We start from the raw sequence: 16824 nt of genomic DNA, 5'->3' as shown, positions 1-16824 counted from the left end.
CATCTACTTTTAAGATACTCTTTGTCTTGCTGCCAAGGCCCCTAGGCTCTGAGGTAATCCTGGAATAATGCCGATTGTCAGCTTATAGGGTACCTCTGTACCTGGGCATCACTGCCCTACAAGGGGAGGAAATTGAGGCAGGTGCCAGGAAATTGCCTTCTCTTGCCTCAATAATGTGAATGCTGGACCTGTAATACATGCAGCCCAAGGTCCATACCTTGGAGGAAGCCTCAGAAATTCCAGCACAAGCGAAAGAGGTCAGAGATCCAACATATGAGGTATGCTCTCTGCTTCCTGAACTTCTGCATGTGGGAAATAGGTATCCTCCAGGGCAAAGATCAGGAATATTGATCCCTCTATTATCATCACCAGGAACTGATTAATTCACCATTGGGAAGAATGTTTAACAATTTTTTTTTAACAATTTCACCATCATACATTTTTTTCTGTGCAGTTAAAACAGCTGAAGTTGGAAAATAAACATCTGGCTGAGAATTTTAATACTGAGAGGACTCTAAGAAAAAAGTACTATAATATGGTGGAGGATTTGAAAGGTATGCCTGGACAGCGTGTGTAGGATGAGATTCTTGTCGGATCTCAGAACTCTCATCAAAAAAGTACCACAAGGTGGATGTGTTTTTCCAGAATAAACATTGCTTTCTGGAAAATAAGAAGGAAGTGCATGCAAAAGAGTTTATCAACTTATTCTAACTAGGTCAAGTGTGCATTGCTTGTGATTTCATATCCTGAGGTACATGACTTGAATGAGATATTGTTTAATGTATATATTGACCATATATCATTTCTGTCACTCAACTCTCATTTCATAATATATTTGCAGTGATTAGATCACAAGTGTTAATCCATCAGTGCAGGCATCAGCAAAAGGGCTATTGGTATGTACAATGAGAACTGCAGTCAACAAACAAACTAAATGAAGACTGAATATTACAAGATTATTTATACTACAAAATATTTTCGGGGTTAAGCAACAGTTACAAACGTTTTGCTCTCCCAGTTTATGACATCTATGAACATCCATTAATCTTGTTAGCACCTCTTGTTCATCTCTAACTAATTTGGAGCTTATATATTTAGGGTGGCAGGGTGGCACAGTGGCGCAGTGGTTAGCACCGCGGCCTCACAGCTCCAGGGACCCGGGTTCGATTCTGGGTATTGCCTGTGCGGAGTTTGCAAGTTCTCCCTGTGACCGTGTGGGTTTTTGCCGGGTGCTCTGGTTTCCTCCCACAGCCAAAGACTTGCAGGTGATAGGTAAATTGGCCAATGTAAATTGCCCCTAGTGTAGGTAGGTGGTATGGGATTACTGTAGGGTTAGTATAAATGGGTGGTTGTTGGTTGGCACAGACTCGGTGGGCCAAAGGGCCTGTTTCAGTGCTGTATCTCTAAATAAATAAAAATATTATTCATTACCTTTATCCATTAGGTGACCAGGAAACACTTTGGTAATCAGAACACAGTCCAAGAAGCACACATATTTTCAATTCTTATCCAGGAAAACCTGACATAAACAAAGTCACTGGTAAGCTCACAGTGTAGGTCTTGCACAACTCAAGGGTCACACAGGAAGTTCCTATTTTTAATTCCTGCTTTCTGAACTAATCTGAGCAATAGCAAATCACTTGCTCTAACTATGGAGAACCCTACTATGGAGCCCAAGGTACGCCAATACTGGTGTGAGTGTCTGCAACCATTTGGCAAATTGTCTTACCTTTAGAATTCTGACTAAATGAGATACTTGTACCATCAGCAGGTCACAACTCCTGCTCTGCCATAGTTATGGCAGTAGAGAGGGTTGACAGGTTTTTGAGCCTATCATTTCCTCCCTCCTCAGTAGCGATTATCCTCAGAGGACTGGATTTTTGCTGCGGGGTGGGTAACGTTAGTCAAGACCATTCCCCAGTTGCGAACCTGCCCTGGGGGAAACAGAAATGGGACCTGGGTTTCACAGGGGTGACCACTTAATTGTTGTGGAGACGGGTTTGGTGACCAATTAATGGCCACAGGGGTAGGAACGGAGTTGGACCAACTCAATTGTGTGCCCGATTTAAACTCATCACAGCAGCCATTACTGTGGCTGTCATTTCACTGCTATAACTGCACAGTGAAGAATTACAAAAAACTTCATTTCCATGATGTCTTAGGAGAGCCAGAGGCCTGGAACCCGGGGCAAGGCAGCCCCTCAATTTTCAGATGCAGGCCTGGAGGTGATGTTGGAGGCCATGATGGGGAAGAAGGAAATCCTCCTCCCCGAGTGTGGCAGGAGGAGGCCACCCACACAGACCAGCAGTTGTGGGTGGACTTTGCTACCACTGTCAGTGGGAAACGTGGTGAGAAGTGCTTGGATCCAGTGCAAGAAAAGATTCAATGGCTTTATATGCTCTGGCAAGGTGAGTGTTACCCCCCAACCCTCAGGACAGGCCTTTGGTTATTAACCGTCCAGCAGACACACCAGCTGAGAAGCCACAGGGCACACGCTGCTCCTGAACATGGGAGGAGTGTGTACCCAGGCACTTAATGACTCCTCGGAATGGCTCAGGGCCATTGTGCTGCTGAGTGCCAGCACTGATACATGCCCATTCCAATGAATTGAAGCAGCTGCCATTGGCCATAGAGGACAGCAGTGCCTTATCTCACTTTCTATTGTCCTTGCAGGAGCAACAGGCACATATGCCCAAGAAAGGGCTCAAACAGGTGGAGGGTACCGTACCTTCAGACCATCATGCCAATGGAGGAAGGAGTGATAGAAATAGCATGGATCACAGACCACGAGGAAGCTGGCCCTAGCAAAATGGGAACTCATGGTGAAGATCGTGATTACAGAGGACAATGTGATCCATAAGGGAGTGTATTGTGCTCCACCGCATCCAACAGAATGCCAAACACTGAGTTGCATTGGGAAGCCTCAGCACTGCAGAGGCTTCTGCTCTCCAAGGTTAGCTCTCATGATCTCTTCTTGTATTTTCCAGAAGTGCACATGTCCACCCAAGGATACCTTCTCCCTCTCTATCAGCAGGCCAAGATGAACAGCAAGATCTGAAGAAGTACCGTCACACCTCACAAGTGCACCATCCACCAGCACAGATACGTTTACCTAGGTGGATCCTCACACGTGTTTAGGGTGAGGAGCATGGCGCGAGTGGGCAGGAAGAAGTGCCAAAGACAGAGGGAGCTATGGTCAGTTCCTGGACAGACACAGCCCTGCTGAGCTGAGGAGTCACTGGAAAGAAGGCTCTACATTGAACGGTAGCAGGAAATGTGCTCCACCATGTTGGAGTGAGCCAGAGCAGTGTCATAGGCAGAGAATGGAGGAATCCATCCAGCTCATGTGCGCCCCAATACCTTAGGCCATGAGCGCATGAGTTCCTCCATGGAGAAATCGGCCAGGCTGATAGAGAGCACTTGGAGTTTATGCAGGAAATGCGTACTGATGTTCACAGGATGCACTTTTTTTATTCTTTTATGGTGATGTGGGCATCACTGGCAAGGCCAGCATTTGTTGCCCATCCCTAATTGCTCTTGACAACTGAGTGGCCTAGCCATTTCAGAGGGCACTTAGGAGCCAACTACATTGCTGTGGATCCGAAGTCACAAGTAGGCCAGACCAGGTAAGGATGGCAAATTTCCTTCCCAAATGGATTTTTATGACAATCGATGATTGTTTCATGGCACTATTACCGAGACTAGCTTTCAATTCCAGAACACTTTTTATTAATTAATTGAAATTATTAATTAATTGGATTTAAATTCAACCAGCTGCCATGATGGGATTTGAATCCATGTTCCCAAGGCATTAGCCTGGGTCTCTGGATTACTAGTTCAATGACATTACCACTACACCACTGTCTCACCCTATATGCCCTACTATGTAGCCTGGACCGATCAGTGGTGCTGTTGGCCCAGAGATGTTTGGAAGGGATGACAATTGCACCCCCACATGACACTCCTCTCTAGCCATCCAGAGCACCAGTCAGGGCTGAGGATGTCACCAAGGAGGATGAGGGTGCCACCCCTCATGGAACGCCTTCATCATCCTCAGCCTTCTTGGCACCTTTGACAGTGAGAGCATATGTGAAGCAGGGCCAAGTGACAAAGGGTACCCATGCAAAGATGTAGGTGGAGCATTTCTGGTCATGCCCCCATGGGCATCCTCATGACCAGGATGACAACCACATGCATCTCAGCTGCAAGCCGAGATAAGTGAGCAATCTGTCTTCACCTCCTCCGCGGTGACAAGGGTAGCACTGCGTAGAAGTGTCCAAGAGCGGAGGCCAGTGCCTTGCTTTGAGCACTAAGGGTCACTGGGTGTCTTCTTGCTGTAACTGAGCACTGTTTTCCTTTGTCAGCACCATGTAAATTATGACACTTGAAGCCACACGAGACTCCTTTTACTGATGGCAGGACAAGAAAAGTGGTACGTGGTGGTGAAGGATATCAATGGTTCCTCAATGGTGATGGCAAAACCTCCAGGCAGATTTTCATTGGTGGTAAGAGTTTCCAGGCTGTGTCTTCAATGGATGTGTTAGCAAAGGTATATGTTACGGTGAAGCGAGGAAGGGTTGAAGGGCTTCCCTCTTTTCTCTCTCCCTGTTAGACCACACCAGGTTTAATTCTTTTTTCAAGTGGATGTACTGGCCAATTCAGTAGGTGTTTGATTGCTTACTTGCTATGATCACAACATAAACCAATCGGACAGATTTTCTTGAGTTTAACAAAGAAAGCGGTTAACTTCATTGTACCTAAACCAAACTAATAAAATTATAAACAACGCACCAACTTTCACTCTCACACACACACTAGAGGCTTACACACACACACAGGTTACAGAGTGGGGAATGGTAGATTGGTTGACTTAGAGTACATGAAAAAGATATACCGTCTATGAAGTTTGGTTATTCGGCTGGCTCCTAGCTGAATTCAGTAGTCCTGAGGCTTTTAGTTTAAAGAGGAAGATGACTGGTACGGTGAGTCTCTTGGAGAAAGTGATGTGGATAATTTCCTCCAACCAGGTTTCTAGTAGCCGGAGTATGCAAAGGTGGTCAGTCAACTAGCAGGATTTGAAAGCTTTCAAGCTGGAATGGAGGGAGAGAGAGAGGGACCCACACTTAGGGTCTACTCATGTCAGAATCCAATTACTTGGCCTCTGCGGCAGAGAAAAAAAACAGATTAAAAACCACAGACAGGAAGGTCTTGTCACATGACAGTCACTCAGTCATTCAAACATAGCAGTTAGCAGTATTTCTCTGCTTGCTGAGAGAACATGTAGTTCCTTTAAACTTCCTGGGTCTCGGTTCCTGCTGGGGACTTAGCAGACATTTTGTCTCTCTCCTCACAAGCATTGCAGTGTAGGATACAAATTCAGATCTCCAGCCAGTGGACCAAAGAAAATTAACATTCAATGAAACACATTGGTATAACACACCTCAGAGTGAGTTCCATACCATGCCATTCATCCTGTGTCAGAGGGGCTCAGTTGAAACATTCTTGTATCAGACATTCCTGGCATTCATGGCATCCCAATGGAGAACTTCACACCCCATGCTGTGCCAGTCACCTCTCTGTTTGGTGTTTTGTATCCTCACCCTCCGCCTTCTCTTCCTCTTTCATGTCTTGCTCCCGTCTTCCCTGATAAACTGTGACCTTCCAGGGCCCCACTGCCTTCAAGGTCCACAACTATCTTGAGGGTCATGTTATGGAAAGTGCAGCAGACCACCACAATGAGTGAGACCCTTGCAGAAGTGTACTGCGGGGCACCAAATGACCAGTCCAGACACCAGAAATGCATCTTGAAAAGCCCGATTGCCTGCTCAATGGTGGTCCTGGTTAGCAGATGGCTTTGGTTATATCAGCTCTGTGCCTCTGTCTGGGGCTCTCATAGAGGGGTGAGTAGCCATCTCTTCAAGCGATATCTGTTGCCCCCGAGGATCCATCCACAGAGCTTGGGGGTTGGAGTGAAGAATCTGCGGTAGCCTGGATCAGCAGAGGATGATATAGTCATGGTAGCTGCCAGGAAAGTGAGCACACACATGCAGGAAGCTCTTGCTTAAGGTTGCAGATCAGCTGAACATTGGGGGAGTGGAAGCCCTTCCTGTTAATGACTCTGATTGGACAGTCACTTGGTGCCTTGATAGCCACATGGGTGCAATTGATGATGCCCTGCACCTATGGGAATCCAGTGATGGAGGTGAAACATTCTGTGCCTGCAAGGCCGCATCTGTCTTGAACTGAATGTACTGTCCAGCTCTGGCAAATAGGGCATCAATGACCTGTGAGATGCAGTGGTGTGCTACCGTTTGTGAGATGCCACCAAGGTCCACAGCTGATCCTTGGAAGGAATCAGAAGCAAAGAAGTTCAAGGCCACAGTGATTTCGACAGTTACTGGCTGGGCATGGTGACCAGTGCTGCTAGGTGCAAGTTCTTCGGCGACAAGGGCATCTAGGACCATCTGCTTGGAGAGTTGCACTCTTCTGTGGCACTGGTTCACTGTCGTCTCCAGGTAGCTCCACCTTCGGCGGTAGATCCTATGCTGAGGTTATGGCCTCTGTGTCCTTCCTGCCACTCGTCCCTCTTTCCTGCCCTCCTGATGCCCTTGGTTACGCACTTCCTGTGGGGGCGGTGTTGCTCCTCATCGTTACTGGGCCTAAAATCCAAGAGTCTTGACCCCATTGTCAGCTGCTTCCTTCCTTGTGGTTAGGTGGCAGCCCAATTGTCCTTGGCAGCTTTTCCTTATGCTCTTATGCCCCGCAATGCCAGAAGGGTGAAGACTCCTTGCACTGCTCGAGTGCTTACTGCCCACTCTCCCAGTCACCTGCGCTGCACCAAGGGCACCTGTTTGTCAATGACTGAGTCCCCATCTGCGGTGTTCACCCTTTTATGGGGCCCAGGTAATTCCCTATAAAGGCCTGCTCCGGTCAGGAAAAGAAAACCCGACCCGAACCTGACAGAACCACATCGGACCCGAGCCCTACCCGGCCCGAGTCCCTCCATATTTTCCCGCGCCCGACCCGACCCGACCACCGAAATGTTCACTTTACCTACCTTCCCATTCCGAATCTGCTGGAAGCTGCAGCATGAGCATGATGAAATCATAGAGGCACTCACGGCGCAGACTCTGAGTTTCCCTCCTTGACGTCCCGGACTCCCAGCTCAGGTAGGCATTTCAACTTTTGACACTTACTAGCAGGGCAAAATGCAGTACTTACTTTGTGTGTCCGGCCCGACCCCAGCCCGAAATCCGGACCTGGAAGAGCGACCCGAACCCGACACATGCCGTCGGGTCCCCGGATTCGGGTTGGATAGCATGCCTTTAATTCCCTGGTGCGGCTATGACAGGCTACCCTCCCCCTGCCCTACTGAACATGGTCAGTGCCGCAAAACCAGCACGTCAGCTGGTGCCGGAATTTTCGACCCCCAGCTGCCTCCATTCCCATGCCTGGGACCCGAAAGCGCAGCCCAGTGTCTTTAATCATTTAATTGTGTATGTCCCTAAAGACACCAATTTTATTCCAAGCCAGATATTTACAATCTCGGCTTCAATGGTGTTGCTCAGAGTCTGTTCCAAACATTTACCGCACTGTGTGGGAAATTCTTTAACCTTTTACCTAAATGACTGCAGTAAAAATAAAAGATGATGTTCCAGGGAGGATTAGAACACACAGCACAGAGGTCTGCAGCTGGAAAGTGCTTGATTTCCAGTATAAAAAAAAACTTTGCAGCAGCATTTGTTGACCGTGGTGAAAACTGGATACCACTGGCCCGGACAGCTGCAGCTCTCGAAGGTACCACAGATCCTATTATAAATGTGCAGAGATCATTATTGACAATTATTATGGTGACCTTCTAAAATGTTTTTCTGCAAGATGTAGCAAGTAACTATTTGCAGCGAAAAGGATTTCCAATAGACTTGCAAAAACTTTGTACCTAAAGACCGGAAAAGTGATGAACTGTGCTAACACTTCACTTACTGTTATATAGGAAAAATCCGTGTTTTCTGTCGTATACGGCCTTTGAGTAAATCTGAGCAAGCTCATGGAAGCCAGTGTATCATCCATTCTCCTGATGAATACACTGTTACCATCAAAAGTAATCGTGGTGCTAAGGAGTTCCAATTTGATCAAGTTTTCAACTGCTCCACATCACAGGAAGAAATCTTCAGAGACACAAACAGGTTGGTTATATTATTCACTATCCAAAATTGCAGTAACGAGTCAGTGGCTTGGAAACTGTGTCAAAAAGAAATGATTTAGCACTTTTAAGCCTTTGATATTTGACTCAAATTTGATATAATTGTATTTCTCTCTGAGATTTCAATTAATAACTCCATGATTGTTCAGTTAATAATGATACTGCCCAGTGTGGAACTGAGGAATCACAGTGCCCTCTTTTGATGATGCTAGAAAATATTACACAAAGCCCACTGGCATTTCATTTCTGAGTGCTTGTTAAAATGTTAGTGGACCATGTTGACATTTTTGCAAAGAATTCGACTCATTCTACAGAATATTGGATTCAAGCATTCTTTTACCTGTTATGCCAAATCATAGCCAAAATATTTTAGATAAACCATCAACACTTAATCTTGCTATATAAATAGCCTGGTAGGCATTTCAGAGTTAGACTGTTGCTGAAAGTGTTCTCTTCCAGAAGGACTGAATAGCATAATGGATTAATACAGTTCTTTCACTGCTTTACCTTCTGAAGTCCGAATAATGGTACACTGATGAAGCAAAGTAGAGGAAGATTTACTGCCTATATTGATAAAAAGCCATATTTGAAAATGCTTGAATTTGACAAATTTGGGACAAATGTTCCCTTTCTTAGGTGCAATACAGTTCAACAAAACTTAAGGCTGCTAAAAAAATTAAGGCAGTTGCAGCATCTATAGGAATTCCCATGTTAGACAGGAAATACAGCTTAAGCATTATTACAGCTAAGCATATCCTATTGTTCTATTGGTTTTGTGCTGTCCCTCAATTGCTTTTAATTGCCAGACTGTTGTGCAAACTTAAGGTAAATAAATCTCATAAATGGACAGACTAATACAATTAAACCCAGATCAATCAAACACTAGACTCAGGGGCTGGATAAGATGCATCTGAGGATTGACAAGGAACTAAGAAGGAAATTGTAGGAACCATACAAATCTTCATGAAGTCACTGGGGAGGTGCCTGGGAACTGGAAAAAGGTCCCCCGAGCCTCTGGCTCCACTTTACGCCCCACCCCGCACCCCCCCCCCCCCCCCCCCAACCGACCCTCGCCACCTTCCCATTCTTTGGGGGGACATAAAAGTCCGGCCATTGAGTGTTTCAGACTAGGTAAAGATTCAATAAAGATTGTTTGCAACCAAGTTGGTGTCAAGTTCAAGAACCTTACAACATGTAATTGTACCTTAGTATCTGTCAGTACCTTTAATAAGGAAGAAGAAACAAATTGGAAAATGTTTCTCTTTCTTCACATATTTAAAATCTGTATAATTTATAACCATTTCACATTTAAGAGAGTGATCCGGATGACCCCGTTTCAGGCCTCAAGGCATGCTGCTCTTGGCTTGGTTGGCTGAGTGCATGTGCATGAGCTTCTAATGTTCCCTTTGGAACATGACATGAAGAATCAGATGGCACATACTAACACTCTTCTTATACATTGGATTAATATAGGGCTGTGCTATACCATTCGAGGGGTAGTTATTCTCAGTAAAACATCAATCCTGCTTCCAAGCACTCTATAACTATTGAATCAATAATTAATGTATTTTATGCCTACAGGCTAATTCAGTCAGCTGTAGATGGTTACAATGTGTGCATCTTTGCATATGGCCAGACGGGCTCCGGAAAAACATTTACAATGATTGGAGAGAAAGAACGGGCAAATCCAGGAATAATACCCAGAGCATTCAAGGGAATATTTCAAATTATAGATGAAAACCAAACAAAATTCACATTTAAGGTGAGATGGTAAAAAAAATCTTGAAGTATAATTAAAAATATTAGTTCAACTTGTTCAAAACTGTGGAATGTTTTATTATTTGTTTCAAATTTCAAATACACGATGGTGACAAATGTGGAGTAGTCCAAATCCTGTACATGTGAGGTTCTGGGGATGAATGGTATTGAAAGCATGTAGATATTTTTGGAGTGGATGGCAACTTCGGGGCCATCTGATTCACAGCTGCTTGTTACCAGGCTCTCAGGTTCTCTCAAAAGTGGTGCAGCACAGGTGCGTGCACTAGACAACCTTCTCAATGGACAGACTCACCAAAGAGGAACCTCAAATAAGAAGGGAAATATCTTCTGCCTTTCACAATGCCAATCCTGTTATGGGTTCTGATAATCTTCATATCTACAGGGAGAGAGGCAAAGGGGCCAATAGAAGCAACGTGTTGTAACAGACCATAGGCATTGGTCTTCTCCCTCATGATGGCTCCATTTCTTCAGCTGTCAGTCTCCCCCTGCATGATTGCTCGGCAGCCTGAAAGAAGGCAGGTCCAGGTTGGCTTATTTTATTTGTTAATTCTCAGGATGTGGGTGGTGCTGGCAAGGCTCACATTTATTGTTTATTCGTCATATTCTTTCTGCTCTGTGTTCGCTGCCCTCTTATCTTGCCTAAATGTCTCCCTCTGTGTAAATTCCCCAACCCATATTCGTGGCCACACCCTGGACTTTGCCATCTCAGGTGGTCTTGGTCTTGTTAGTCCCATCATATCAATTACAGATAGGGCCATTTAAGATCACTTCCTTGTATCACTCACCACCCACTTCCTCCTTCCATGCCCCAACCCTACCTCCTTCTGTAAACCACTGGAAAAAATTATCCCTCACCTTACTTACAACTAAACTTTTAAAATCCCAACGGTCTAGCCTTTGGCCCTACATTCGCCGCAACATTTCTGCAACTCTGATTTGTTCAACTACTCCCTCACCTCCACCTTTGATTCTGTAGTCCCAATAAAACCATTATTTTCTCTCACCCTAGGTTATCTTTAAGGAAGCAATGCTCCAGGTACAGGCTAGGTACATTCCAACAAGGGCAAAAGGTAGGGGAAGCAAAAACAGGGCTCTGTGGATGACAAAGGAGCTAGGGATTATGATGAAACTGAAAAAAAAGAGGGTGTATGGTGCTTGTCAGGTTATCAAGTGAGTACCAGGCCACATAGAATAATTTGAGAGGAGAGGTGAAAAGGAAAATAAGACTGACAGAGACAAAATATAAGAATAGAATGGCAGTCAACATAAAAGGGAACCATCGTGTACCGGCATGTAAATAGTAAGTGGGTATTAAGAGGTGGAGTGGGGCCTATTAGGGACAAAGAGAGTAATAATGCTTAGAGGCACAGGGCAAGGCTAATATACTTAATGTGTACTTTGTGTCAATGTTTACTAAGGAAGTAGAATCTGACAAAATATCGGTGGAAGCAGAGCGATTAGAGGCAATGGGTAGGGTAAAAATTGAAAGGGGGTAGGTACTGGCTGTGGTTAGGGTAGATAAGTCACCTGGTCCAGATGGGCTTGCATCCCAAGTTGCTAAAGGAAGTGGGATGGAGATAGCGGAAGGGCTTGCCATAATCTTCCAATCTTCCCTGCATACGGGGGAAGTGCCAGAGGATTGGAGTGGCAAATATGACACCTTGATTCAAGAAAGGGTGTAAGGACATACAGCAACCACAGGCCAGTTAGTTTAACATCAGTGATGGTTAAGGTTTTAGAAACAATAATCAGGGAAGAAAATCAACAAACACTTGGAGAGGTTCGAGTTGATTAAGGATAGCCAGCACAGACCTATAAAAGGCAGATCATGCTTGACTAATCTAATTGAATTTTTTGATGAAGTAGCAGAGAAGGTTGATTGAAGGGAATGCGGTGGATGTTGTTCATATGGATTTTAAGAAAACATTTGATAAGGTTTCACATAAAAGGCTGGTTAACAAAATTGAGGCTCATGAAATAGGAGAGTCAGTGTCCAATTGGATCAAAAAATTGGCTTAAGGACAGAAAACAGTGAGTCTTAGTAAATGGTTGTTTTTTCACACTGGAGGATGGTAGACAGTGTTGTTCCCCAAGGGTTAGTGCTGGGACCATGCTTTTTTTGCAACATATAAATGACTAAGATCTTGGGGTACAGAGGTAGAATCTCAAAATTTGCCAATGACACCAAACTTGGAGTTGTGGCAAACAGTGAAGATGATACAAACCGCCTGCAACAGAACATTGATAGGCAAGCAGAATGGGCAGACAGGTGGAAGATGGAATTTAACACTGACAAGTGTGAGTGATGTATTTTGGCTGAAGGAATAGGGAGAGGCAATATATACTTAATGGCACAGTTCTAAAAAGTGTGCAGGAACAGTGGGACCCAGGGTGCATGTGCATAGATCTTTGAAGGTTGCAGGACATATTGGTGGCAGCACAAAAGGAGGCCATTCAGCCCATCATGTGTTCACCGGCTCTCCGAGTGAGTAATTCACTTAGTGCCATTCCCCCGCCTTCTCCCCATAACCCTGTACATTCTTCCATTTCAGATACATATCTAATTCCCATTTGAATGCTTCAATTGAACCTACCTCTACCATACATATAGTGTATTCGAGATCCTAATCATTTGCTGCATGAAAATGTTTTTCCTCTTGTTGCCATTGCTTCTTTTGCCAATTTCCTTAGATCTGTGCCATCATGTTTTTGATCCTTTCACTAGTGGGAAGTTTTTCCCTATCTAATCTATCCAGACCCCTCATGATTTTGAATACCTTTATCAAATTTCCTATCAGCCTTTTCTTCTCCAAGGAAGACTTTTCCAATCTATCTTCGTAAATGAAGTTCCTCATCCCTTCTCGTGAATCTTTTCAGTACTCTCTCCAATGCCTTCACATCTTCCTTTAAATGCGATGCCCACAACTGAACACAATGCTCCAGTTGAGGCCGAACCAGTGTTTTATATAAAATTAACATAACTTCCTTGCTCTTGTACTCTATGCCCCCATTAATAAAGCCAAGGATACTATATGCTTTATGAACAACTCTCTCAACCTCTCCTGCCACCTTCAATAACTTATGCACGTATACACCCAGGTCCCTCTGCTCCTGCACCCCCTTTAGAATTGCACCCTTCATTGTATATTGGGCTGAATCCTCTGTGCCCACCGCCGATATTGGCAGCGGGTGAAAAAAAACGGCAGCCTGCCCATGCATGTAGCAGAGCTGCCACATCTCATCCGGTCCTGGTGCCATATCAACTTTAATACAGACAGCCTATCCAAAGCCTCCTCGTTATCAATTTTAAATCCTTCTGATATATTAATTACCTCCCCTTTCACTGTAACCTGGGCCACATCTTCTTCTTTGATAAAGATAGATGCAAAATATTCATTTAATACCTCAACTATGCCTCCTGCCTTCTTGTGTAGATCCCATTTTTGGTCCCTAATCAGCCCCACTCTTCCTTTTACCACCGTTTTACTATTTAAATGGCTATAGAAGATTTTGGGATTCCCTTTTATGTTAGCTGCTAGTTTCTTTCATCATCTGTCTTTGCTTCTCTTATTTGCTTTTGCACTTCCCCTCTGAACCTTCAATGTTCAGCCTGTTTCTTCATTGTATTATCTACCTGACTTCTGTCATAATGACATTTCTTCTTTATGTAATCTCTGGGCTGAATTTTACAGACTCCCAACGTTGCGGATCGTGACGGAGGGGGGCTGCAGAAAATGCCTCCGGAAGCTGCCCGCTGTGGACTTCGACACTGGGAAGGCCTGGTCTGATATTGCCGGCAGCAGTGAGACCTCATGGCGCCACCACCCCTCCCCCCCACTGCTCCCCACACCCCACACCCCCACACCGCCATTCAGCTACGGCAGCCCAATTTCGTAATATTCGTACCAGTGGCTGGCACCTCCACGCCTTCGGATCCCTGTCAAGGGGTCCAAGTCAGAACACTGGTGGGGAGGGGGGAGCAGGTAAGTTTCTCTGTGCGGGGAGGGAGGGAGCAGGGTCACAGTCATCTCATTGGTGCAGGGGATCTTGGGAAGGGGTAAAGTGTAAAGTTGATGCACTTTGGGGGGGTAGGTCAGGTGCAAAAGTTAAGTGTTTTGTAGGGGGTGAAAGGGCAGGTAATTAAATCTATGGTTATTGGGGAAAGGGTGGGAGACGGGCAATATCAATTTATTTAATTTTTTAGAATCAATCTCTCTTTAAAAATGGCGTCAGCGCCTGCTCAATGGCAGCTGACAACATTGCCGGGGACGGAAAGCCCACCCCCTCCACTTCATCGGGGTGGGTGGTCCGCCCTGGCCATTTAATTGAGCTGCCATGTTTAATATTGCGGCGGCTACAGGACGTGACGCCCGCGCAGGAGGACTGCCATTGTTTTTGCCCGCCGCCACTGTAAATTTCATCCCTCTATCTCTTTCGTCATCCAGGGAGCTCTGGATTTGTTAGTCCTACCTTTCCTTTTCATGGGAAATACCTGACAGTGCTCAAGATATCTCTTCTTTGAAGGTAGTCCATTGTTCAAGTACCAATTTTCCTGCCAACCTTTGATTCCAATTTATCTGGCCCAGATCCATTTTTAACCCATTGATGTTCGCTTTCCTCCAGTTAATTATTTTTACTCTGGATTGTCCTTTTCCAGAGTCAACCTAAACCTTATGATACAAGGATCACTGTCCCTTAAATGGTCACCTACTGACACTTGATCCACTTGGCCCACCTCATTCCCAAGAAACAGGTCTAGCAGTGCCTCATTTCTTGTTGGACTGGAAAAATTCTGCTGTAGGAAAATTTCCAGAACACACTCTAGAAACTCTTGCCCATCTTTGCCCTTTATATTATCACTACCCCCGTCTATATTTGGATAATTAAAATCCCTCATTACAATTACTCTATAATTCTTGCATCTACCTGTAATTTCCTCGCAAATTTATTCCTCCACATTTTTCCCACTAGTTGGTGGCCTATAGACTACACCAATCAAGTGGTTAGTAAAGCATAAGGGATCATGGGATTCATAAATAGGGGCATTCAGTACAAAAGTAGGGAAGTTATGCTAACCCTTTATAAAGCTCTGGTTAGGCCCCAACTGGTGTACTGTGTCCAGTTCTGGTCACCACACTTTACGAAGGATGTGAGAGTCCTTGAGAGGGTACAGAGATTTACCATGTTCTATATGTTCATATTGTTATACTACCTGTAAAGTGTTAGAAACTAATTAGCTAGGAACTAGTTGTTATGTTTAAGTGTTCCAGTGGGGGTGTCTCATTCATGGCTGCACTGGGGAGTCATGTTATATGTAACACAAGAATCAGGCTCTACAGCACACAGCATTGTGCTGAATTAAACCTGACTGACTCCAGCCTTTACCAAGTTTCAAAGTGTGATTCTTTCCAACATCTGGGAACCAGAAACAACATAAAGACGAAACATACCAGAATGGTTTCAGGAATGGGGGATTTTAGTTACAAGGTTAGGTTGGAAAAGCTGAGGTTGTTCTCCTTAGAACAAAGGAGATTGAAGAAAGATTTAATAAAAGTGTACAAAATTATGACAGGCTTAGAAAGTTGGATAAGGAAAAACAGTTCCCATTAACTAATGGTGCAAGCACTAGAGGTTACAGATTGAAGGTTTTGGGCAAGAGATGCAGGGGGGAATATGAGGAAGAGCCTTTTTACACAGCGAGTAGTAATGACCTGGAACTCACTGCCCAGAAGGGTGGTGGAAGCAGAGAGAGCAATCTCTTCAAGAGGGAGTGGGACTGACTGGATAGCTCCATTGAGAGCCAGCATGGACTCGATGGGCCAAATGGTCTCCTTCTGTGCTGTAAATGACTCTATGACTTTATTTCTAGCATTTACAGTTTTATTGCTTTTTTGCTTAACCAGGAAGAAATATGTGTGTGCTAAAATAACAGCTATCCCAGCTTTTCTCTCCTGTCAATTTGATGTCCTCTGTAGTGCACTGTTTAAAATAGGCTGGTGAGTAACTGCATAAGAGAGCACAGAAAATAATTTGATGTGACTTAATTTCAGAGAATGGAGTCTATTTCTTTGGTAAATTCCATTGGCTCTTCATGGAAGGCATGTGATAAAACATTGTAGAATGTTTTCTTTTTGGATTTTCCCAAAATACTGTCTGGTGCAGAGCCCGGTTTGTGTGGCACTGCTATTATTGATTGTCAGAATAAGAAATTAGTTCATTAAATATATGCATCTGTTATTTCTGTGATGGTACAAGTAGCGCTTCCTATCTGTTGGCTAGGCCTGGAGTCTTCCATCTTGTCTCAATCAAGCATTTTATTTTGAAGTGAGTCCATTCATCTTGGTACAGTAGTATTTTATGACTGATGCTATTTTATTGTTTCCTACAGATCTTGGCCTACATGTTGGAGTTGTATAATGAACAACTTTTGGACCTTTTTATCAACCCTTGTGAAAGTTTCAACACAAAGCTTGAAATAAGGAAGGACAAAAAAGGATTTGTATATGTCCAAGGAGCAGAAATAAAGGAGGTCATCAGTGCAGAAATGCTCTGTGCATTATTTGAGCAGGGTTGCACAAATCGTCACACCATAGCCACAAGTAAGACTGCCTTATGAAAACCACTTATTTAACAAATAAGGCCAAGTTTTACTTCTCTATTTATATTTCAGCAGTTTAAAGGTGCCTTGTTTATTCCATTATATTGCCCAGGTCAACATCTATTGCGAATTATATATTGCATTTGTAATGAAGAAGGGGATGTGGAGAGAGAAAGAAATTAAATTTTAATGATGCTAATAATAAATCTATTACAAACATAAACCATGCTGTATATTAAATGCA

General features: G+C 44.2%; 1 protein-coding gene across 1 annotated transcript in view; it reads left to right on the top strand.

Annotated features, from left to right (window-relative positions):
• Nucleotides 1-535: 535 nt before the first annotated feature.
• The window catches only part of si:dkey-96l17.6 (uncharacterized), a 28761-nt gene continuing 12472 nt past the window's right edge, over nucleotides 536-16824 (top strand). The window contains exons 1-4 of the mRNA XM_068029011.1: nucleotides 536-554; nucleotides 7994-8186; nucleotides 9785-9965; nucleotides 16371-16581. Of these exons, the coding sequence (XP_067885112.1) occupies nucleotides 536-554; nucleotides 7994-8186; nucleotides 9785-9965; nucleotides 16371-16581 (604 nt within the window). The remainder of the gene's footprint in view (nucleotides 555-7993; nucleotides 8187-9784; nucleotides 9966-16370; nucleotides 16582-16824) is intronic.

The sequence above is a fragment of the Heterodontus francisci genome, chromosome 4, assembly GCF_036365525.1.
Source record: "Heterodontus francisci isolate sHetFra1 chromosome 4, sHetFra1.hap1, whole genome shotgun sequence".
Lineage (NCBI taxonomy): Eukaryota > Metazoa > Chordata > Chondrichthyes > Heterodontiformes > Heterodontidae > Heterodontus > Heterodontus francisci.
This window is presented reverse-complemented; position numbering and strand designations above follow the sequence as displayed.